General features: G+C 39.2%; 5 protein-coding genes across 8 annotated transcripts in view; 3 read left to right on the top strand and 2 right to left on the bottom strand.

Annotated features, from left to right (window-relative positions):
* Positions 1-23330, bottom strand: part of stxbp1a (syntaxin binding protein 1a) — a 682465-nt gene that overhangs the window by 63533 nt on the left and 595602 nt on the right. The gene's annotated exons all lie outside the window — the stretch shown is intronic.
* mb (myoglobin) lies at positions 6526-8222 on the bottom strand. The gene is given in 4 exon segments (NM_001303294.1): positions 6526-6741; positions 6865-7084; positions 7634-7719; positions 8171-8222. Coding segments are annotated over 3 exon segments (444 nt in total). The 5' UTR covers positions 7717-7719; positions 8171-8222; the 3' UTR covers positions 6526-6600.
* Positions 8797-16110, top strand: LOC104966782 (serine hydrolase-like protein). 2 transcript variants are annotated; one of them, XM_010796070.1, is made up of 13 exons: positions 8898-8974; positions 9613-9785; positions 9886-10029; positions 11529-11642; positions 12224-12265; positions 12351-12370; positions 12466-12540; positions 13109-13218; positions 13306-13385; positions 13511-13545; positions 13672-13748; positions 13847-13934; positions 15055-16110. In XM_010796070.1, exons 2-13 carry the CDS (start codon positions 9773-9775, stop codon positions 15196-15198), a joined length of 942 nt encoding a protein of 313 aa, XP_010794372.1. In that variant the 5' UTR covers positions 8898-8974; positions 9613-9772; the 3' UTR covers positions 15199-16110. The 2 variants fall into 2 exon arrangements, with proteins under 2 accessions (XP_010794371.1, XP_010794372.1); XM_010796069.1 differs by lacking the exon at positions 9613-9785 and having other exon boundaries at positions 8797-8974.
* Positions 16443-19810, top strand: LOC104966783 (serine hydrolase-like protein). Its single transcript, XM_010796071.1, has 12 exons — positions 16443-16543; positions 16884-17027; positions 17686-17799; positions 17917-17958; positions 18057-18076; positions 18189-18263; positions 18489-18598; positions 18677-18756; positions 18840-18874; positions 18992-19068; positions 19360-19447; positions 19583-19810. The coding sequence occupies exons 1-12, from the start codon at positions 16528-16530 to the stop codon at positions 19712-19714; spliced, it is 933 nt and encodes a 310-aa protein (XP_010794373.1). The 5' UTR covers positions 16443-16527; the 3' UTR covers positions 19715-19810.
* LOC104966784 (serine hydrolase-like protein) overlaps positions 19852-23330 on the top strand; it is a 35423-nt gene continuing 31944 nt past the window's right edge. The window contains exons 1-2 of one of the 3 annotated variants that reach the window (XM_010796073.1): positions 19854-20111; positions 20321-20376. In XM_010796073.1, the coding sequence (XP_010794375.1) occupies positions 20352-20376 (25 nt within the window). In that variant the 5' untranslated portion in view covers positions 19854-20111; positions 20321-20351. Of the gene's footprint in view, positions 20377-23330 lie in introns of all 3 variants that reach the window. The other 2 variants (XM_010796074.1, XM_010796072.1) reach the window with 2 other exon arrangements.

Below are 23330 nucleotides of genomic sequence, written 5' to 3'. Positions count from 1 at the left end.
TTCGGTGCAGTAACACGATGCTAATGTGGTTAATGTTAACTGTCAGTGTCTTATAATTCGTTACGCGAGCTCTGGGGTTTTGTAGTCTTTCTGTTGCGTATTTTCATAGGTCTTATATTTCAACAGTTTTAAACAAACTGTGACTTTTTTGACATGGGAATTATTTTTTTAAGACTCGACAAACAGTGTACATCGTAGGCAACAATTTCAAACGGGATCGAAAAGATAGACGCTGTAGTTACACTATGGCCAGGCCTTGTAAGGTGTCGCTGTAGTCTGCCAAAAAAAGCAGCGAAGAAGACATCCTCTTGCATGTTTGCCATGGTTCCCTTCTGGTTTATTCTCCGCTGTGGCTCTTTTTCTCCCTCCCCGAGGCAAGTGTTGCGCCTCCTGCTTTAAAAATCAAAAGGAATAATGATCATCAATATAATCAATGTAAGGGATAATGTGGCAGCGACGCGGTCATATGGGGAAAAGAACACTGACAGGCTGATCCAGGAGCCCGCGAGAAGCGGAGGGATCTACTCGGCAGTGAGTCAATTACTGGCAATGTGCACTTTTATCCCGCTCATTACATGGCCACATTCTCAACAAGAGTAACGACTATGACTCCCAATTTAATTGAAATGCTATTTATGGGATTTAGAAAAGGTTTTTATTGATTTAAAAATAGTTTGTATTGATTTTAATTGAATGCATCCGCGAAGAAAAATCTGTCCGTTGTTACTGTTTGAACTAACGTCCGCAACGGCAGGAGCTGCTTCGATAGCGGTTTTTAGGAGCTTCTCTGATTACAGATTTGAAAACATCGTTGCTTGCTTTAAAAGTAGCACAATTCATTATGTCAAACCTTGGAAAGTATCTAGATATCCCTGCCCTAATGCCAAAGTAACTGGCAACTGAATATGTGTCGCCGTTTGATGTCTATGTCTGGACCGCTGCGTAAAAAGGAGGGTTTCTGCCCCGTTACTTCTCTTCTTACTTCTATAAGAATAAAACACGGAGGACGGAGATCTCTTTTTCTCCCCCTCTTCTGAGAGCCCAGCAGCTGATCTCAGAGCACGCTCCCCTCTCCTGCAGAGGGGCGTGGTCAACTGCAGCTCACAGAATCAGCCCCCTGCAAAAACAGCGCTGGAAAGAGCAAATAGAACGAAATGAGGCATGGATAAAAAGCAGATATTTTTGGTATTTTGAAAAAAAAACTATATTTATATACTTTATATAGGTATGGCCCTACAATATATTGTTCAACAAATATAGCATGATAGGTCCACTTTAAACCCTAGTTAGGCAATAGATTATGATTATTGATACAGAATATACCTCACTAATAGACTATTATATTTTATTACAGATTAGGCTATTTAGCAGTATATGAAGTGATATGAGCATGAGCATAAAGAGTACTTTTACTTTTGGTACTTTAAGTATATTTGATTTTAATACCTTACATTAAATACACTTTTTAATGCTTGAATTTCTTTTTTACCACAATTTAGTTTTGCTACTTTACCTAATTAAAGGATCTCAGTTTCACATGAACCTCACCATGAACATAGGAACACTAATTTAAAAAAAGAAAAAAAACATTACAAAAAAACCACATGTTCCTTAAAGAAGTGCTTCCAAACGCTGGGGTCAGCACTCCTATGCAATAATGTGTTACATTTTAATATTGTACTTGATGTGAGCAGAATCTGACAACCTTTCTGTACATGATATCTGATGAAGGTGTATTCTCTGTCATATGAATAAAAAAATGGTGTCTTTAAATTATAGTGGGTAGAATTTAAAGTTACACACAATGCATAAACTGAAGCAAAGTACCAGCACCTAATGAAGTATATTATGGGCTATTGAGTTAATTTCAACAACATATTCAAGTACATATTGAAGGACATCTTCAGTAAATCCTGTGCTGCTTTAATTTGAATCACAGTGTCATATCATCCAGCTTCGTGCTGACATTGTTTGTCCTCCAGCTGGTGGAGAGTGAGGAGCAGTTTCAGAAGAGTTTAGCAGACGCTCTGGTGGAGGAGACCGCCGTCACTGTGAATGTGTGAGTACTGCTGCCTCCTTTTAAACTGCTCCGCTCAGACACAGGAAATGGTCAGTAATCACACAACTGGAACCACCATCTTCTAACCCTTATTATTATATAAAAAATGTTGTATCTGCTAATGTTTTGTTTATTGTCAATGCATTGTATTTTTTAAACCCTCATACACCCGACCTGAATTGTCTGATGACATGAACACATCATAAACATCTGTATGATTTAGCCTCTGTTTGCTACATAAAGGTGAACATATTCATATTTTACCCATCAGGAGACTAGCTAAGAGTCTGCCTCTGCCCAAGGAGAATGAGGAGAGCCGACCGAGGATAGACCTGGTGGTGTTTATCATCAACCTCACCTCAGAGCTCAGGTAACTTTCACATCCTCCCATATTTATATTTGAATCACCTCAACACAGAAGAAAAATATCTACCATTATGTTTTCAAGGTTAAAGGTCTTTAATTAAATAAAATGAAACAGTCCAATATTAGTTTGTCTCCTGGCGTCCCAATCCAGACAAAGAAGTAATCAAAGTGGTAACACACATTGATTACTGTGGATACTTAATTTCTCTCAATGGAAGAGGCAGAGAGGTGGGTGTTTTTCATCTGCTGGTGGACTACCGGGGAGATTTACAGCAGGAGCACACGCTTGCCTCGGGGAGGGAGAAAAAGAGAAACAGCCAGAGCCCTGCCTCTCCCCATCTCTGCTGCTAAATCCACCGCAGAGAATAAACAGAAAAGCAACCATGCTCGGGAAGTCTTTTTCGCTGCTTTTGGTGTGTTTTGTGGCGGAAGTACAGCGCCACTTACAGGCCCGGCATATGTACTACAGCGTCTCCAGCGCTTACGAGCGGTCTCGTGTGAACGGACACGTTAATTGAGCCGATTGCGTGTGAACGGAAGACTTTTTTGATATCGAATTTGATTCCTTTTCCTTTGCGTTCCCGTGTAAACGAGGCCTTAAAGTCATTTCAATAATAAGATAAAGGCTTCAATTGTCTGTAAATGTACATTGAAAAGGCAGAATTTTATTTGCTAAAAGCTGTATGAACCCTGAATAGATTATATAATAACTAATCGTTTTACATGTATAATTTTTTGGTCTTCTTATAGTTTCCAGTCAGCAGAAGCTTCCCTGAAATATTTGGACCCTGGATATTTACTTGGCAAAGTCTGCTTCATGGTTACTAATGGTACGTCGACGGGTTCAGTTCTTAGTAGAAGTGTTTTCCTACTCTCTTCAGCTTCTTGAATCAAATTTTAAGATGGACATTACAGGAACAAAAGATTTAAAATGAAGCATAGATCTATCACTATTATATGTACCTCATGCCTCCCTTGGTTGTTTCTTAAACGAGCGGCCTTTCTGTGTCTCAGTCTGACCCGCCGCTCTGTCATGAATCTGTCTCTTGTAGCTCGTAACGCGTCAGTGCCGACCGAGCGGCTGGACGCTGTCAGGAAGCTCGCTGCAGCGCTTTACTGCCCCTTACTGTTTGCAGAGGATCAGGTTTGAATCAACCTTTCACACAAAGATTTATGATGGTTTAAACTGATTCGTCATTACAGAGACAAATGTATGTGTAGAAAAAGGGGAAGACATAGATTTTAACAATAGCCAGGAACAGGATATATGAGGGTCTTTAACAGTCTAAAGAAGACAAAGTTATTTTATTAGGGCCGCAAATTAGGAATATCGTCTTCATCTATTAATCTGGATATTATTTTCTAGATTCATTTAAAAAAAGTATTGAGGGATGGCTGTTATCATTCCCCCCAGATATTTCGTTTGTCTGCATTGGATATTGCTATGGATATTGATATTAGGACATTGCATATTGCAACAGTTTAAAACCCCATGATATTCAGTTTACTATCATATACAACAAAGAAAAGCATCCAATCCTTACTTTAGAGAAACTATACCCAGCTACATGTTTCCATGACAACAGACAACAGTATGACTGCATGCTATAAAAAAAACGACGCCATTTCGACACATCTTTTGAAAGTTTCTCCGTAGTGTTTCTTTAAAACTCCTGTGTGATGCTTTCCCCTCCAGACACCAGACGGTGTGACCAACGCTACAAAGCGGCTGCTGATCATCCTGAAGGTGTCGGCTGGTCTTGTTCCCATGGCTACCGCTCTCTACCTGTCCAGCCTGACGAGCTGCACCGTCCCCCCCGACATCGACCAGCCAAGCTTCGATTAGCTCCTGTTTTCTCTGGAGGGGTGTCTCTCACTTTTTTATTTGTTTCATGTATATTTATTTGTGGTAGCCAAGAACACATCAGCATGGTTTTTCAAAAGATCCTTTTGAACTTCAAACGGTTATCTAATGGACTGGCTAATAGCTACAATAAAAGCCTTTTTCTTTTTTTGTTTAATGGATCTGTTAAAGACTGCACACTCATAGTACTGGCACACCTTTTGGCAGATTACATCTCTTCTCTACAGTTTCCTGGCTGTTCTCCACTGTCATTTCAGCACAGCTCCTCTTACCTTAAACCTAAACAGAGATCTGATCACAGATTGTAAACACCTGTGTGTGTGCAGGGCTTTACATCCCACTGTGCTGTGGGATCAACAAATATCTGTCAGCTGGTTTTTGTATATCAATGAGAACATGATGCTGAGAACATGATGCTGCACAGCTTCATTGAAAGCATCGTATATATAATGATAATACTTTACAGTATGCTTTTTATGTACATATTCTGTAATATATGTGTTTTTTATGGTTCCATTGCTTCCATCAGGTAAATAGTGAAAATACAAGAAATGAAAGATGTGTTTGAACAGTAAAAGACTAGTATGTATCTTTATTATTCTGACATTTGGTTTGAAAAGTGCTTTTAGAGCAGCTTTTTGTTTTTAAAAAAACTTTTCTGGCTCTTCACTTTCTTCAGTCATATTCAAGAACAGGACAAACCCCATTTGATAGTTATTGTATTTGAAATGTAAATGTTGTTTTATTACACTCTTGGATTGTAATTTCAATCTTAACTATACTACATTTGGTCACTCAAAAAACTAAATGTTAATGATATAAAAAAATGATATTTAAAATATATTACTTTCCATCATACATGTCAGCAGCCCACGGGGGAGGCAGCGGTGTCTCCCCCAGGGTGTGACGAAAGGCCTTGTGCCTGGTGTCACGTCCGCATGCATGCCCTAACGTGCAAACACACACACACACGCTATTAATAGTTGGGTTATCATCGTGGCAATTATCTATCAAACAACAAAACATTGTTGTAGCATGAAGTCAGAAACTCTGAGGCACAAGGGGTCAGGATGTGAATGACAATGATAACCAAAATATGTTTCACCTTCTCCATCATAAATAGGCATTTGATTGGTCAACCAAAAGAAAAGAGGTCTGGTGTCTACATTTGTAAGATAGTGACTATTTTGTCAGTTGAAGTTGCAAGGAACAAAGGGAGACGCTTCCAATGCAGTTTGAAGTTTTGCTATCAAATTTGAGTGTGACAGTTTTAAGCACAACAGACTTTAAGCTAACCCTAACCCAGTGAATTATACATTAACCATTTCACCTATGGGTTCAAACACATTGCAGAGAGCTAATGATATGTTAATGAGCCATCATTAAGTTTGTTAGCAGAAGCAACAGGGTCATACGTTGTGTCAGGTTTCTAAGAACTGAAAGATAATACTGTGTGAGGCTCTTTGGGGGCATTGCTGTGTTAAGTGCTTTTTAAAAAAATATATATATATATTACGTGTGAGTTTCTGTCTGCATTTGTTTGTGAGAGCTATTTGTGTGTGTCCACAAACTTATCTGCACTGTCACTGAGGCAGCAGGAGCTCAGTCTGTGGAGACTTGGCGTTGGAACAGGAGGTTCCCTGAACAGACCAAAGTAGAGAGTGTGGACTGGTTCTTAGAGGGGTCCCAGTTAAACTCTTGAGCACTGCCGTGATTCCCTTTAGCAAGGCACGACCCCCTCATTACGCCCTGGTTGCTGTGCAAATGCTGCCCACAGCTCCTAGGACTAGGATGGGTTGAATGCAGAGGTCAAATTTCACTGTGTGCTGTGTACATGAACATGTGTGTGATAAACAAAGAAAGTTCCATTCGAATTCTCAGTTTCTTAGATGTTGGAGTGGCTTTCCCACTAACCAATTCATTTTTTTTTTATTGAACGACAACGACATGTTTTTCTCCTTTAATTTATTATTTGCGATGAGCACACTTAATTTTAACAGCACTGATTTATAACTCTATTACCTTGAATATTAAGGACACAGGAGGTGACTAATAAAACACATAAATCAAGTGAGTGTTTTTTAATATTCAGCAAAAGAATAAACCTTGGATAGTGCCTGAAAAAAAGGAGCAGAGAATTTTTTTGTGATAAGGGTTTATAGGTAGTTAAGGATGCTGCTGTAATGGATTTAATTTCATTGCAAACATTATTTAATTAGGCTTACAGAAGATCAGACCATTTTTATCATTTTATTTTGCATGTGGTACATTTTTCCTGTCTGTCTACAGCAACACTTTGTGAATCTGATCTTCATTCAGTGAAGCCCAGCTCTTTGTAGTCGGCCTCCATGTCAGCGATGATGACGGCCATCACGTTCCTCAGGGCAGTCTGCCCGGCGGCATCCAGTCCCGCCTTCTCCTCCATGACTTTACCAATGACCTCTGCAATCAGCTGAATACAAGAATCACAAAAAATGCTTTAAAATTAGGTTGGAGGACACAAAAAGTTGGAGGAAAGATCAAACCACAATGGTCTAGATACGTTTGAACTTGCCCTCATGTCAATCAACCTCACCTTGAAGTTAATAATGGGGATCTTGTGCTTGGTGGCGTGGCTGCTGGACAGAGGTTTGAGGAGGGCAGCGTGGGCGCCTCTGGCCTTCAGCAGATCACCCAGTTTATTCAGCACTGTGGCACCGTGGGCAGAAACACCTGCATCCCCGGCCAGGTCCCCATGGGCGATGCCAGCAAACTTGGGGAATAACTTCAGGGTTTCTGGGTGCTCTGTGAATAAACTGCGATGAAAAGAAAATGTGAGGGTTCACCTGAAATAACACTCACAACTGAGGACAAGGGGTTTAAATCACAAGTTTATCACAATATGATAATATATTTTATATTTATTCTTTGACATCAATACAATATTTGCTGATATCACAAAGTCTGCTATGATACCCAGTTTAACAGATTCAGTTATGTTTATATCAACTATTAGACCCATTTAGATATAAAAACATATATATTCTTCTTTATACAAATAACAGACAATCTAATAAATTAAATACATTACAAAAACAGCCTGTTTTACTTCAAAAGTCTTGTTTAATTCTAAATCTTAAAAATGATGATATGTATGGATTGTTGACTTGTAAATTAATTTATATCAATCTATAATGATGTATCGTTTCACCCCTAATGAGGACACTGTCATGGCCTCACATTGGGAAATAAAACTGTGAAGGGAACTTAATGAAAAATAATGTGCCTTCAAAAAACATTTCTACAGCCCTGCAAACCTCCTGACCCAGAAGACATATTCATCTAATCTGGTAGGAGACACTGACCGGGTCAGCACCAGCCCCCCGTGGGTTGCGTAGTCCGCCTCCACTGGACCCCAGCACTTCAGCACCATGTCAAAGTCAGCCATTATCTGAGGAGGTAATATAATATATAATAAAAGCACAGATTTGAGGAATAAAAAGCAGATTCAGTCACAGGAAGTAACATAAAAATCCAAGAAAAATAAAGGTCACATCAAGTTGCACATCCACCGTTTGATTGTGTGCAGTCACTGCTGAACTCAAGTGTGATTAATTATTAGAAAGAGGCGTCTTCATCACCTCAGCTGCCCTCACAGAGTCTACAATGTAACCTTGGTGAAGCCCTGCACAATTCATGTGAAGTGAAATCAGATGATGCTCTTGAAGCTGTTACATGGTTATACATACCTTTTTATTTCTTCAATACTAACCTTGGCACTTAAAAACTGCTTTATTTCTTATATTGTTTTGTATAAAAGTATTTTCCACAATGACATTTCTCTGTCCTTGTACCCTATTATTCTAATTACATTTAAAACAATTAAAAAAGATATCTCATACCTGCAGAGTAGTAAAATGTCCTGTGTGATGTACAAAATTCTTCTTGACCTGACTTCCCCCCCTCAAAGCTGACCTTTTATACTCCCTTCACCGTCATATCACCACATTATTCCAGACATCCTCTCACCACACTTCAAATGTTCACAACACCTCCAAAGTTGATCTGGAACATTTTGATTCCAAGTAAACTATAGATATATATAGATAGATAGATAGGTAGATAGATAGATAGATTATGTATATTATTTATGATTTCTCATATTGTCTATTTTGTCTTTTGTTTATTGCTTTGTTTCTTATCTTTAAGTCTTATGTAATTTACATTGCTTCATGATACTTATCCCATTCATTGTGGTACAACAGATTCCTCAAACCTCGTTTACTGAGTTTTATTAAAAAATGTATAATTCTCTGACGTGACACTATCCTATGTTTCCTTTTCTTGTCCTTATGCATAATTTCACAATGTTTGTGAATTAACATTTTTTAACTTCATTTTATTGTTAAAAAGATCTCCATTTGTTATCTTGAGAGGTAAGCCCCTCCTCTTCTTATCGCTGATTGGTCCAGATAGTTGCTCCATGTCTGTTTATCCAATAGCCTCTTCAAATCATGTCACGTGGGTTTTCAACACCCGGAAAACACCGTCGGTGACCGTCAAAAAGGCTGTAAAGTTATTTCAGTTTTGAGATTTGTTTTTGTTTTATAGGTTTTACATCAGCTGTTTAGCGGTGGTATTTACCGACATGTTACAGGCCTTAAAAGGCGTAAGACACCTCCATACCAGTGCAATGAAACAAGCAGGTAACTAATAAGTGTGTGTAAGTGTGATGAATGGAGAAACATGAGTGTTTTTTTTCCCCTTTAAACTGTGGGGTTTTTTCCGGAAGTTTTTCCTTGTACGATGTGAGGTTCTAAGGACAGAGGGTGTCGTATTGTCATACTGATATTCTGTACAAACTGTGAAGTCCACTGAGACAAATGTAACATTTGTGATATTGGGCTATATAAATAAACAACATTGATTGATTGATTGATTTATTCCATAACCAGGACAGCGTGTAACAGAAGAGAAAACAGCTAAATTAATCGTGTTTACATGTCAGTAGAATTGCAAATGTTTTTTTAGAGTTAAATTAGTGCATGTGTATGAATGACGTAATAACAATGCAGGGCATGTATGAGTGAACACACATAGTATTGGATAAGACATAATATTGTTATTTCCAACAGCAAAACAAGAATAACGAATAATGTGAATACTAAATATATAAAGTGAACCATCAATAGACAAGACAAATACATATTACATGTTCAAAAAGGAGCAGGAAAAACTATACACATGGTCCTACCCCTTGACGTAACTTAACTTAGATAATTACCTTTAATTTTGTCAAGCCGTTTTTATTTTTGAACTGATTCATATTTATACTTTCTTTTAGATCTACACATTACCAATCCAAAAGTTCAACCCACACATGGAAATACAAAAAAAAAGAAGCCTCTCCCTAAAATCAAGAAGCTGAACAAGAAGCTATTCCAGTGGAGAGTGACATTAGGCACAGACATCTCTTAGTTTTGCTTGAGTGAGCGTGCATTTCCATGTATATTCCTGGTGAGCAAAAACTAATTTAGTTGGACTGGGCCCAGAGAAGTTAACAGAAGAGTTTTCAGCCGTTCAAAGTTGAACTAAACCAGAGTTTTTGATGTGTCAGTTTCAGAGCTCTGTGTACCGGTGCCATGGGGGGAGATCAGAGGGAAAATTTGGGGTCCTGATCATGGCCGTCCTGTGCTCTGCCTGCATGGCTGGGCTGACAACTGTGGCACATTCAACACCCTCATTCCCCATTTACCCAAAGGTAATTGTTGTTCATGCATAACTTATTTGCCACCAGCCTCCTTAATGTCCTTAAGTAAAGGTGTAACTACAAATCTCGCAGTATGGGCTTTTATCCCTTAATTGATAAGAGACTCGCAATATACAATGTCATATTCACTGCCATTTAAAATGAAGGCTGATATAAAGAAGAAAGCACAGCTTTTATGGCTTTTTCTAGGTCATCTGTTCAATGTGTTTCCCTGTTTGAATATGGGAGAATCTCCCACATACTGCTTACAAAATACTAATGATATATCCAAAAATACGGCCTCAAATTTTCCATCAGGCAGTTTCTTAATTGTAGACATTGATATCATTTCAGTGATGGATTTTACTATTCAAACTGCATTTAAAACATACATCTCTGTTTTTTCCTCTGTAATTTGACCTGGCAAGAGGGCCATTACAAATCAATTAACATTTTTCATATTTAATATTATTTACCTTAAAGGTGGGGTCGGTAAGTTTGAGAAACCGGCTCGAAATATACTTTTTGTTATATTCCATGGAATGCTCTTAACATCCCGATAGCAATGAATATCTTAAGTGCTTTGACAACAAATCCATAAAAAAATGTCATCTCTGGAAGCCGTAGTACTGTAAAAAGCACGGCCAATCCGGCCCGGCTAAAATAACTGGATGGCCTACCTGCCTGTCAGCCTTCCATCTGTGCACAAACTTATCTCTTGCCCTCATTGGTCATGTGCGCGTTCGTGTGTTTTGGAGGAGGGGCTCTGTAAGGAAGTGGCAGATTTTTTCCGGTTGTGTATTTTCAAATTCTAGCGCACTCGAGCTGGTTTCTCCAAAATTACCTACCCCACCTTTAAGAGACACACATACCCTGGGAACTTGGGGATCCCCTTGTGCGCAGCAGCCTGGGAGGCGTGTTGGCCTGTTGCCTCACAATAACAAGATCTAAGAAGAGGGATGACTAGAATTCAACTAGAACTGCCCCTCTTTCTTTTATTTGCTTTAACATGTCCTGCTTGCCTCAGCTATATATTCAATTCAAAGTAAAATACAGATAAGAAACCCCCTGGTTTGTCCCACAGTATGACCAAAAACAGTCTTGACAATTGAGCTTGGTTTTTTCAACTGTACTTTCAAAAGACTTCCCAGCTCATGCAGGTGTTTGATGATTACACTTTGCCTGAAGACAGTGTGTATCTGTGCAGTGCAGCTCCTCCTTGCAGCTGCTGTAACTCAGCTGCAAGAGCAGCTGCCTCTAAAATGATGAGGATTTAACCCTTTTTCCTGGCCTACATGCATGTTCAAGATTGATTATACTACCAAGAAATTACAACCTTTCCTGGTTGATCGGGTCTTTCTACTGGTATCTAAGGCGAAGCTATCCAACTGAAAATAGTATTGAGTGAAGGATATTTGGTTTGTTTAGTTTAAAATGTGTAATTGTTTCCTTAAAGAGATCATGTGACAGCCTCTCTGTGAGTTATGGTTCTTCTGTATGTCTCCTCTCAGAGTGCAGGTACGTGGCGGTGGAGCTGGCGGGTCACGGCCAGTCGTCACATCGTCCTGCTGGAGTTTCCTACTCTTTCCCCACCTATGTGATGGACGTACGCAGAGTTATTGACGGTGAGTGAGTTACAGAACTAGCAGGAGATGTTTAATTCAAATCCAATTTCAGCTTTCGTTCAACAAGCTACATCTCTGAAAGGATATAGTGCAGCCTGGGGCTCTGTGAAAATGTTTTAATATTGGTCATAGACCTTCAGTGGAGACATGTCTTTATATATATATGAGCAACATGTGAACCTGAAATACAGATTCTTAGTTCAATCTAATTAAAAACATCATTATTTGGGGTTCTATTTGACACATTTCAAGAGCTTTGCCTTATTTCATTTCAAACCTTTATTTATCCAGATTAATGTGCAACAGTTGAACACAGTTTATTGCATTAAACATACATTAAGAGTAGTTGACTCTTGAGCTTGTAAAAAGTAATCATTCAAGAATATCTAAGTTTTTTTGTAGCACATGAAAGAGAGGTTGATTTCTCCTGACTATGAGAATATTAAACTAAATCACCCTGCCCTGGTGCATCTGTTTTGCCGTTTAGCCACAGTATTCTCGCTGTCTTTCGACTAAAAAGTCTCAGTGTTCTGTGATGAGATACTGAACCTGGTTGATGATCTGTGAAATTGCTTCCACAGCTCTGCAGTGGAGCAAGTTCTCCATCATAGGACACAGTATGGGTGAGAGCAGCTTTACAGAAGCATTTGAGCAATTAGAACGCTTGTGGTATTTCATATTTATATGTGCACTTTCTTTTTATTTCAGGTGGTAACATCGCTGGAATGGTAAGTGACATTTTAATGACAGAGCACTATTTATTAGGATACATCTACTGAGTGTTTTTTCTTTAATGTGCGGCATCTATTGTGTTTTCCTGCAGTTCAGTGCACTCTATCCAGAGATGGTGGATGCTGTCGTACTGCTGGACTCGTATGGATTCTTTCCTACAGATCTGGTATTCACACAATCTATAGTTACTACAGTGATATCATCTGAGGTTTAGTTAAGGAAGAACAAAAATACATTGCACTTTAAAGTTGTGATGCAAAAAATCATTGCATTTCTTTCCAAAACGCTTCATAACAATTTCATTAGTCCTTCCACATGTTGAGAATGTATTGTTTCTTGCTTACTTACTTACTTACTTAAAAAGGTCTTTGAAAGTAAACATTTTATTTAGTAATCTATACTGTAGGAAGGAGGAGGTGCTCGGCTACGCTGTTATGGGCTCCTGTAATATAATCCTTTTTCAGGACCCTTGATTCAGGTTAAAACACTGTCAATTAATCCATAACAATGTCCAATAAATTCTACTTTGGGACTAAATGAGAAAAAATAGGTTCTTTGCAATTTAAGAAAAGTTTTATGTCACCAATGCATGTGCAATAGTTTTGTCCTTTGTGGTTAAGCATTCCTATAATATTGTTACTTTACCCAATATTTCAAAGACCTGTGCTGTGAAATCCACTCTCTAGAGTAGTTTTGAATGTGTTCCCTAATCATTTCTCTCTGTTTTCTTTCAGAAAGAGGTCTTTGAAGTGATGAGGCAGGGGATGGATCAGATGGTTGAGTTTGAAAAAAAACCAGAGGAGAAAAAGACAAGAGTTTACACTTATGAAAACGCGGTAGAGAGGTGTTGCACTTTCCTTTATGTTGTTTTAGGATTACTCCACACCAACTCATCCATGTGTTTTCTAAAAATGTGTTTTATTTATTTCAGGTTGCAGGATGCAAACCCCACACTGTCTGAAAAGTCTGCACACATCCTCTTAGAGCGAGGTCTCGTTCAAGTGGAAGGAGGTATGTTTTTATCTCTTCTTCTCTGTTTTCGTGTTTGTTAGAGATGCTCCTCACAGAATAAGTTCTCTCGTCAAATAATTTTATACTCTTATAATATAAATAAAGTGTTTTTTTTCATCTTGCAGGTGTGGTGTTTACTCGAGACTTTCGTATTAATCTGGTAGGTTTTTGCTGAACTGCACAAAATCATCACTTTTCCTTTTTGTATCCACCACAGGTGTTTCGTGCAGCCCATAAAATGCATGTACTGTGTTGTTCATTGTATTCTTTTCTCTTTTTTGTTCAGAAAAATACGGTGCGCATCACTGCAGAGCAGAGTCTAGAATTGCAGTCGATGATTAAAGCCCCTGTTCTAGTTGTTCTGTAAGCATTTCCTCCATTTCTCAATGCAATACCAATACATTGTACCTAACTAAATATTCATACAATCTTTTTCTTCTCTTTCGTCTTTGCCTTTCCAGAGCAGAGGACGGCTTTGAGAAATTATTTGTTGAACCAGATAAAAGGAAATTTACATCAGCAATGCTTCAGGCCTATAGGGACAGAAATGTGAGTGTATTTTTACTTTGTGTTTGTGTGAGGTAGGTGCTCCTACATTGTGGTGTTTATTTTTAAGCCGTTAAGCCTGTGTGTGTAATTGTGCCTCGTAGGCCGACAGGCAGACAGGCGGCAGCACAGATGCAAAAAAGTATCTGCGTGTTACGAGCTCAATGTCTCAGAGGCAGCAGAAATCTTTCTAGCTGTGAACCTCACTGTGACCTACATACTGGAGTTTGGTCCAGAGCTGCGGATGAGAGCGAGAACAGAAGATGTGCGTCAACTAATCGCTCCAATGGTGCTCTCTTTCCAAGTCAGCTGGTGAGGGGGAAAACAAAGAGGGACTAATGTCAGAGTAAGAGTTGTTAAAGCAGCTATAATCAACATTTCTATGATACAAATGTCATTATGAAAGGTGTTGCTCATAGTCCTAAACCTACAGATACTGTGGCTCTACTCTTTGTGGAGTTTTAGATTTTTCTGAAGCAAGTTTGATATTTCGGGTTAGTTCTCACCGCTCTCACAGCAATGTTTTCAGCTGCGGAAAGCTGATGATTTATTGTGAAATATCTCTCAAACATCCACTGTACACCACCTGCTAAGGACCAGACAGCTCACAGACACAGTGAGGGATATCAGATATCCGATCCAAGACCTCCCTCTTCAGAGACAGGGGCATTGTTCACAATCTATTTAACAAATTGGGACACAAATATAAGAGTTGAAGTTAAGGGATTATGACTTATCTGGTCTCCATAAACAGATACCTGCATATTAAAGCAGATAAATACATAAAAAAGCAAATCAAAATCATCTTCAGACAATTGCTGATCGGTCCCAACATTGTATTTCGCCCTATGCAAAATGTTATGTCTCTTTTGTTTACCCGTTTACATGCATGCTACCAAAGCTTACTGAAATGTGATCGGTCAATACTACTTGGACTACACACAGAAACTGTTGATACCAAAATCGTGTCCTGTTGCCTACAGATCTGCATCCCTATTGCAATTAATAGAGATTAGTTGAAGTGTTACACTCTATTTGTATTGACAAACATTATATATATATTAAATATATATTGTTCGAGGTAGATCTCTCACACATTTTATTGTCTCTCTCTCTCTCTCAGCACACTGTGGTGAAGGTACCAGGCGATCATCACATCCATCTGAACGACCCGGGAGTCGTTGCTCCTCTCGTGTCTGACTTCCTGCGGAGCAAAGTGTTGTCAGAGCCAGCTACACTAAAAGAGGAACAGACCTCAAAGTTATAGTTAAAATATTTATAAAAATAACATTAGTTGTGCCTTAAATACTTTTACTGAAAGGAGTGTTGTGTGAGATGAAGAGACTGATACAAAAAAACAGCCAAATTAGGTTTTTTGGCGCAGCTTGGATATTATATTTGATGCTGTCCCTTGTATCAATGTCAAAATTTCAAGTGTGTGAGACTTCTGTGAAAATGTACAGAAACACTTAAAAACACATTTGTCTGATAATGGTATGGAACATAAAGAGAGATAATCTTAAAAGAAAACTCCAAATATAAAGCGTATTCATCCTTAAACTGTCTTTGATTCAAAACAATAACAAAAATCAATGCATGATTAGCTTATTAGAGGATGTCCCTTATATGATAGAAGATATTATTTTATGCTTTGAAGGCCATGGGATTCAAATTTGTGTTTTTTATCGGTTTTAAATGTTGACAGTTTTGTCCTCCTTATTATAGGAGATGAGGTAGGAGACTTTGAACTTTTTTGGGGGGGGGAAGTTAAACATGTTCCCTATGACAACAACATAAACATGTCATAGAATGGCATTCTCACTAACACTACTCTCATTTCCGACCTTGTCGTTAAAAACTGGACATCATCAGCTTTGAAAGCTTGTTGTTCAGGCTGCTGTACTCTTCTTTTAGCCCAGTGTCTTCCTTCTGCACAGATCACTGTGTTAGCCAACTGTGTTATATCACCCTGTAGCTGCTGCCTGAGGATGGTTTGAAATGCACTGTGGCCTGTCAGGTGTTTTAGAAGTCTGGAGTATCTATCTATGAAATTACAATTCCTTCGATCTATAGCAATAATTATCTGACCATTTTACTAACAGACCATACTCATCTGTGGTATGGTTGTTGTTTTCTATCACCAAATGTTTAATATTAAAGTTATTTTTAATGTATTGTACATGGTTTCTGGTGTAATTATTTCCTCCCTAAATGTAGAAGGGCGATTCATTTGCAGCCTATATTCAGTTCATATAATTGTATTCAGTCTTGGTTCCATACACAGGTGTTAAAACTCACTCCCTTACTTGAGGCAACAGATCATCATACATGGGTAAGTAACGTATTGGTCACAAAGACTTATATAAATGCAGTCCATTTACCTTTCAATGCATACTGTCCAAAAAGTCTATAAGTAGTTCGTAAGATGCATCTCTCCATTGTATAAATAGCCTGAAAGACAAAACTGAGGGGGACAAAGTAAAGTGCCGCCACCAGACAACACGGAAGTTGGTTTGAGCGTAACGTGCTCACGTCACGTTTTGTTTGTTATGTTAATAACTTTTGCGAAGTTGATGTCGCATTATACACTGCAGCTATGATGGCTGCAGAAGGTAAACAAATTCAGTCTAGAAGGACACTTTGATAAATTGTGTAATCTACAGTGTGAGGTATTGATACTCACACGCTTTGTTTACAAATCAAAACGTTATTTCTTTGGATCTTATTGTTAGTATTTTTAGTGTAAAGTAAGTTTCTCCTATCCGTCAAATCTGTGTGCATGGGCTGCAGACTTTCTTTCACAAATTGATAAACAAATTTCTCGCTTGGCTGACTAATACACAATACTGTTGCTAAAAGTCGTAAACGGTTTGATTTTTCTGATGTCTGTAAGAATCTGGCAGTCTCGTTTTAAAACTGCTCTATGAGTTATTTTGTTGTTTAATGTGTCAGTTTCAGAGCTCTGTGTCCCGGTGCCATGGGGGGAGATCAGAGGGAGAGTTTGGGGTCCTGAACATGGTCGTCCTGTGCTCTGCCTGCACGGCTGGGCTGACAACTGTGGTGCATTCAAAACCCTCATTCCCCTTCTTCCCAAAGGTAACACACTAGTACTACTGTGCAGTGAGCAGAGGTGGGACCAGGCCATTGTTATGCACAATCAACCCCTACTTTTGAATACCCATACTACCCTTATTATACATCCATGATACTACCATACCATTTGAAGTAGCCTGTACTGCACTGCACTTGGTCACATTTTGCATTACGCAAGCCAGAATGCTGTGTAACTGTTCTGACCAACAATCCTTTCCACAGCAGATATGAGAAAGAGGATCAAGATGCCATATAAGGATAAAGTACTTAGTCCACACACTGCATGCAGTATGCACATTTTGTATAGTGCAATTCGTTTTTTGTTAACCACTGTATAGTTTTGGTATGCTAACAAAATTATCTTTGGTATGAATTTGTCAACGGCCCCTCAGTTAGATAACGTTAGTTCATCATGGTTTTGTATTCCTACTTCATTGGAAGCTGCTGTACTCTTTCAAACCAAGGCTACGCTCCAAATCACATATTTTTTCCTTTTAATACAAACTGCAGCTGCCCTTTCACTGCTGCATGCAATATGTCATATACTTTTTAAACTATGGGGTTGGGGTCAGTTATCACATATTTCAAGTCAAAAGGCACAAGTCCAAGTGAAATCACAGGTCATTGTTGTTTAAAATAGTCTCATCTCTTCTCTCCTCAGAGTTCAGATACATTGCGGTGGATCTGGTGGGTCACGGTCTGTCATCACATCGCCCTCCTGGAGATTTCTACTCTTTACCGGAGTACGTGACGGACGTACTCAGAGTCACTGATGGTGCGTGGGAACATATTTATGCATATAATTAAACCACAGAGAGACTTATGGCGACTCTCGCTGCTCTTTCATGAGATACTGAACCTGGTTGATGATCTGTGAAATTAACTCCCACAGCGCTGCAGCTGAGGAAATTCTCCGTCATCGGCCACAGTATGGGTGAGTCCACCAATTGAGCAGAATTTTTCCTAATCCGAGTTGCTATGCTACAAAGTCATTTAAATTGCAAATCACGTGCGGTTTCTCTTTAATTACAGGTGGAGACGTTGCTGGAATGGTGAGTACCATTGTGTAACCTCTTTCCTCTTTTATTCATAACACACAAAGATTAATTAGGCCTGATTTTGAACATGCTATAACCATTATGGTCTAAATTGTGTCTTCTACAGTTCAGTGCACTGTATCCTGAGATGGTGGATGCTCTTGTGCTTCTGGACAATTACGGAATACTACCTACAGATTCAGTATTAATCTTTGTTTACTGACCAGATTTCACTCACTGTAAATCTTTAATTGTTTGTGTTGCCAGGGCATAATGACCAGTGGCTTTGTGTTTTTCTTCTTTTTGTTTAGTCTTCTTGAACTCTATGAGAGTTTGCAATTCCTACGTGTCTTGAAAAATGTGGTCATTGATATAAATATACTTCATCTCATATAACAGTTAAACATATCTTGCTTATTGCCTCCAGAAAGAAATATGCAAAGTGGCGAGTCAGGGGATAGATCAAATACTACAGTTTGAAAAAAAGACAGAAGAGGAGAAGAGGAGACTTTACACGTACGAGAAGGCAGTTGAAAGGTATCACTTTACAGATTACTAATCATTTTGTCTCATCTTATTTTAATGCTGATTGCTAACGTATTTTAATTATTTCAGGTTAAAGGCTGCAAACCCGACTCTGTCTGAACGGTCGGTGCACATCCTCCTAGAGCGAGGTCTCGTTCAGGTTGAAGGAGGTATGTCTTTATCTCTTCCCCTCTTCTAACAGAGGAATATTCTCACTTTGGTTTCATCTTCTGAATGTGTTTCTCTTCTTCAGGGTTTGTCTTCTCCAGAGACCTGCGAGTTCATTTTGTATGTCACTTTTAACCTTCCCCTAAAATCACCTCTCCTCTGTTCACTTGCTTTTTTTACAACAGAGGTTTAGTATTCAGCTTTTACAGTAGCTGTGTTTCATTTTATGTTTTTCAGAAAAATATCGTGCGCATCAGCTTGGAGCAGAGTCTGGAGATACAGTCGAGGATTCAAGCCTCCGTTCTAGCTGTTCTGTAAGATATTGATCACTACACTGAAATAAATGTTTGTATTATAATGTTACACCTGTAGTATCACATTGTGACGTAAGACACACATTTATAATCACTGACAAATGTTAGCTAATGGCCTGAACAGAAATACAGCTTTAAATGAGGAAATCATGTCCCTGCCCCAATGATGTGTTTTTTGTTTTTTTTAAGTATATAAGTCACTCATTTTAGTCTGCCATAGCTATCTAACAATAGATATGCTACAGTATATGGTCCATTCTCACATTGTTTATTCAAAATCTTTTCCTCCAGGACGGATAAAGGCTTTGATAAAATACTCTCTGAACCAGCTCAAAGAAAATTTACCTCAGCACTCCTCGAATGTTTAAAGAACAGAAACGTGAGTTTCCAACTTGAGGTGGAATTAAATTACAATCAATTTGAAGTGGTTTTACTTGATTATTTAAACATCTTAGTGGCTTTTTGTTCTTTATACCAGAAGTTTCATATCCCTCTCTGTTTCTGTGGGTTTCAGCACACGGTTGTTAGGGTACCAGGCGATCATCACGTTCATCTGAATAATCCTGAAGTCATCGCTCCATTTGTTTCTGACTTCCTGCGCACCAAAGTGTTGTCCCAGTCAATCAACAGACAGCACAAGTTATAAACTACAAATACACTGGTGTACTTAAGTAATTGTATAGTTTATAAAAGCACAGTGTGATTTACAATAACACATACAATAAAATACATTTATAAATAATTTCTTTCTGATGTGACATTATTCCTTTTGAAACTTCTAGTTTTTTGTTTTTCAAAATTGTTGTATTGTGACACATCTGAGTGCTTTTTTAAACAATGCTTTTGATTTTCTCTAAATTGTCTGATTGGCATGTTGAGGCTGCCCGTATGTTAGGAGGGCAATGTCCAAAAATAATTCTTATCACAGAACAAAAAGTGTGAATGGGGGTTTCTTAGCAGGTACAGTTCCCAGTGGTATTGTCCTTGCAGCATACTGCCTGACAGCCATTACTGAGGGAACAAAAGACACAGTCACCTTTCAGGTAAGACCCGACTCAGCAGTGTAATGATTGGCCAGAACAGTAGCCCTTCCTTATGAACATCCAATGAAATCACTGGTTGCAGAAAATATGTATGTTTAGGTTCCAAAGGTCAGAGTTTTCCTTCATGTTTAATTTGTTAGACAGACATTTCAGTATAGACAATAGTTTGAAGCGTTGTGAATGTTTGTGAATCTATTTTTCACTTTCAGAGACATAAAGTACAGATCAACAGTTGCTGAGATGTCATCTACAGTGAAACCAGAAGGTATTTGATTCTAAATGACCCAACACAAGTGTAGCAACATTGACCCTTTCCAGGGGGGTATACTACGAAGCAGGATTTTCGCTTAGCCGGCTAACTTCAGGGAAAACTCGGGGTTTCCGGTCCTACGAAGCTGGTTCTCTTTTTAGCAGGCTAGATCTCCATGGTAACTTATGCTGTGCAGCTAACCTGCCCCGGAGGTTAGGTTGAAGGCTATGAGATCAACTCAATGAAAGCCTGCTGACCAATCAGAGCTCAGTGTGCGATCAAGTCATATTACAGGAGAAAGGAAATACAGAAAAGCTGCCGTTGCAGGAAAGACGGCCGGCAAAAATCACCGAAGGTGTGAGCGTGAACATTAATAGAATATCACCTCCCATCTTCAGAGCAATCTGACTATTATAACATTAGCATTAAGAAAGCTTACTTAAACATCTGCCACAACATAAGTAACCGGATCAGAGTNTGTTCCAATGATAATAAACAAACATTTGCATAAAGCATGTCCACTCATACTGTATGTTGATAAGAGTATTAAAAACTTGAAAAATATTCCTCTAAGGTACATTTAGAACAGATAAAAAATGTGCGATTAATTTGCGATTAATCGCGATTGATAATATTAATATTAAATATTATAATCGACTGACAGCCCTAAAACAAATACAAAATGAGAAACATAAGACAACCAACCCACATTCAGAGCAGCTTGGAAATTGGTTGAATAAATGTCACCTTTGTTTTGTTTTTTTGCAGTGTTCCTGCTTCTGTTTGCTTTGTTGGTACAGTGGAGCAATTACACAGCAATTAAGTGGCACATAATGTCCCCCTCATAGCACATAAAACCAACTCTAAACAGGTGGTAGTTGGAGAATTATGTCAGAAAAAGCAACACAGCCTGCAAAAAGCCTGGATTTTCAAAGTTCAACTAGACTGACATTTCTGCAGAGTGTGCAGTAACATATTTTAAGTTATTCTACAGTATATTTCTTATTCTGTCTTTGGTTTGGCAAGGCAGGTCGATGGTCTCTAGCATGCACAAGATTCTAGTGACCTTGTAGAAGAGCGCCTGCAAATCCATACATTACATCCTGCAAACCCATAATACCATAATTGAATGCTAGCCACCTGTCTCAAAGCCTTAACTCCATAACAGACTATTAGCAGTTTCACAGCACTGCAGCCACTTTGTGCCGTACAACGTTTGTGGTCCAAAGGGATACTAGCAAACATTATTTTGGATCAGACCAACGAGCCACAGCCTTCATGACTGAACTTTGTTTCATTTTTATGTTGCAGGAAAATCCAGAAGACGACTTTACACTTACATGTTCAAAGATGGGGCTTCAGCACTGGCTCCTTCTATAAAGCTGAGGCACATCCCAACGGCAAGGTTGCCTTTTTATTTGTGTCGAGTCTTGCATCCTCCTGGCAGTTACCAGAGCAAATTTGACCTGTGGGGGTTTGTGACTTAATATATCTGAGATGCTATATCCATGTGGTTTTGTCAGAGTCTCCCCAGTACGCGTTTTATAGCTTGAAGAAGTTGAAAGTAGGGGGAACTCAGCACTCTGTAGCTACAGTATAGTATAATAGCAGGGTGCAGCATGTGACAGTGCAGAGGCGAAATTCACACGGAAGGCTGTCATATGGTGTGTGGATATGGCATCCATAAACCCTCAGGGTGAGTGATAAACCCCTGTTTTGTTGTATTGCAAGGGAGAATTTTCCCATTAACTTTGGTTTGATTGCATATAAACACGGCATGCAGGCGGCAGAGAGTGCTTGTTTCCAGAAATCCCTGGCTGAGCGCTGCTGTATCTGCTGCCAAGTGAGGTAGGTTACATGGCTTGGAGCAGCGTAGCTTCAGCCATGGATGGCAGCCTGCAAAGACCACAGTCTGGTGCCAGGGTTTCCGGTATGTAAAGGGAGGCAAATGTGCCCATTACACTCAGACACCCTTCCTCACCAGCCGAGTGAGATCTGCTGCCCGCACTCCCTCCCTCTGTCGTTCCCCCATTTGGATCGGGCTCCTGCCCCAATCGCCTTTCAGCCGCTTTTCTCTTTATCATGCTGATATACTCTTACAGAGAATATAAACACACTGACTCACCCGCAAACATACACAAATAGTCAGCCTTCAATCCATCCTATGCTGTCCAGGCAAATCAACAGTTGGAGCCAGAGGCTTACCGCCCATCTGGTCATCCATTTCCAGCGGGTCCCAGCATGCAATGACAGAGAGAGAGCCTTCTAATCCCCATCCTCCCGGAGAACTAGAGGGTTCTGATGGTTTCTCCGTGTCAAAGTCAAGGACAGTTAGTACAACTCTGCTACATGGCTGCCAAGGTCAGCAACTCTGAAATGTCTCTCCCTCTTCTCATTCTGTTTTGCCTTTTATCACTCAGCCTCACACCCGAACACCTTTCCCTCTCTTAGTCACTCTGAACATTTCCTGTGGAGCTCTGATTGTACAACATCCAGAGGGAAAGGCCCACTTTGCAGACACAGCAGCTGATGTACTGTACTCCACAGTGATTAGTGTGAAGCCAGCTCCCTGCATTTGTCAAGCCAGGGGCAGAGCAACCTGGGAAGTGTGTACCCTCAAATGTTAGAGCAGATTGCAAAGTGCACTTTAGTGCACTTTTTTCCTATGTGCTGGTTAAGTTGTTACCGCTGCTGCACTTTTTCCCTGGCCTAGTTTGGATGCGAGCAAGCGAATGATTCGTAAACAAAAGCCGTGTTGTCTTAGTGATAAGCTTTTATTGCAAAGTGTAATATTGTGTTATCCAGATTCTGAACTGTATCACTGGCAAAATAAAACCCATATTGGCTGGAAAAAGTAAACATGAATGCATTAACAAGTGCAGAACAATGTCAGCAATTTTAACAATCAGCTTTATTGCATATGAGATTTACTTATTGTGCTGTGGAGTTTCTTGGTTACATGTGTCTTT

This window comes from Notothenia coriiceps, unplaced genomic scaffold (genome assembly GCF_000735185.1).
Source record: "Notothenia coriiceps isolate Sejong01 unplaced genomic scaffold, NC01 NC01_scaffold00037250, whole genome shotgun sequence".
NCBI lineage: Eukaryota > Metazoa > Chordata > Actinopteri > Perciformes > Nototheniidae > Notothenia > Notothenia coriiceps.
This window is presented reverse-complemented; position numbering and strand designations above follow the sequence as displayed.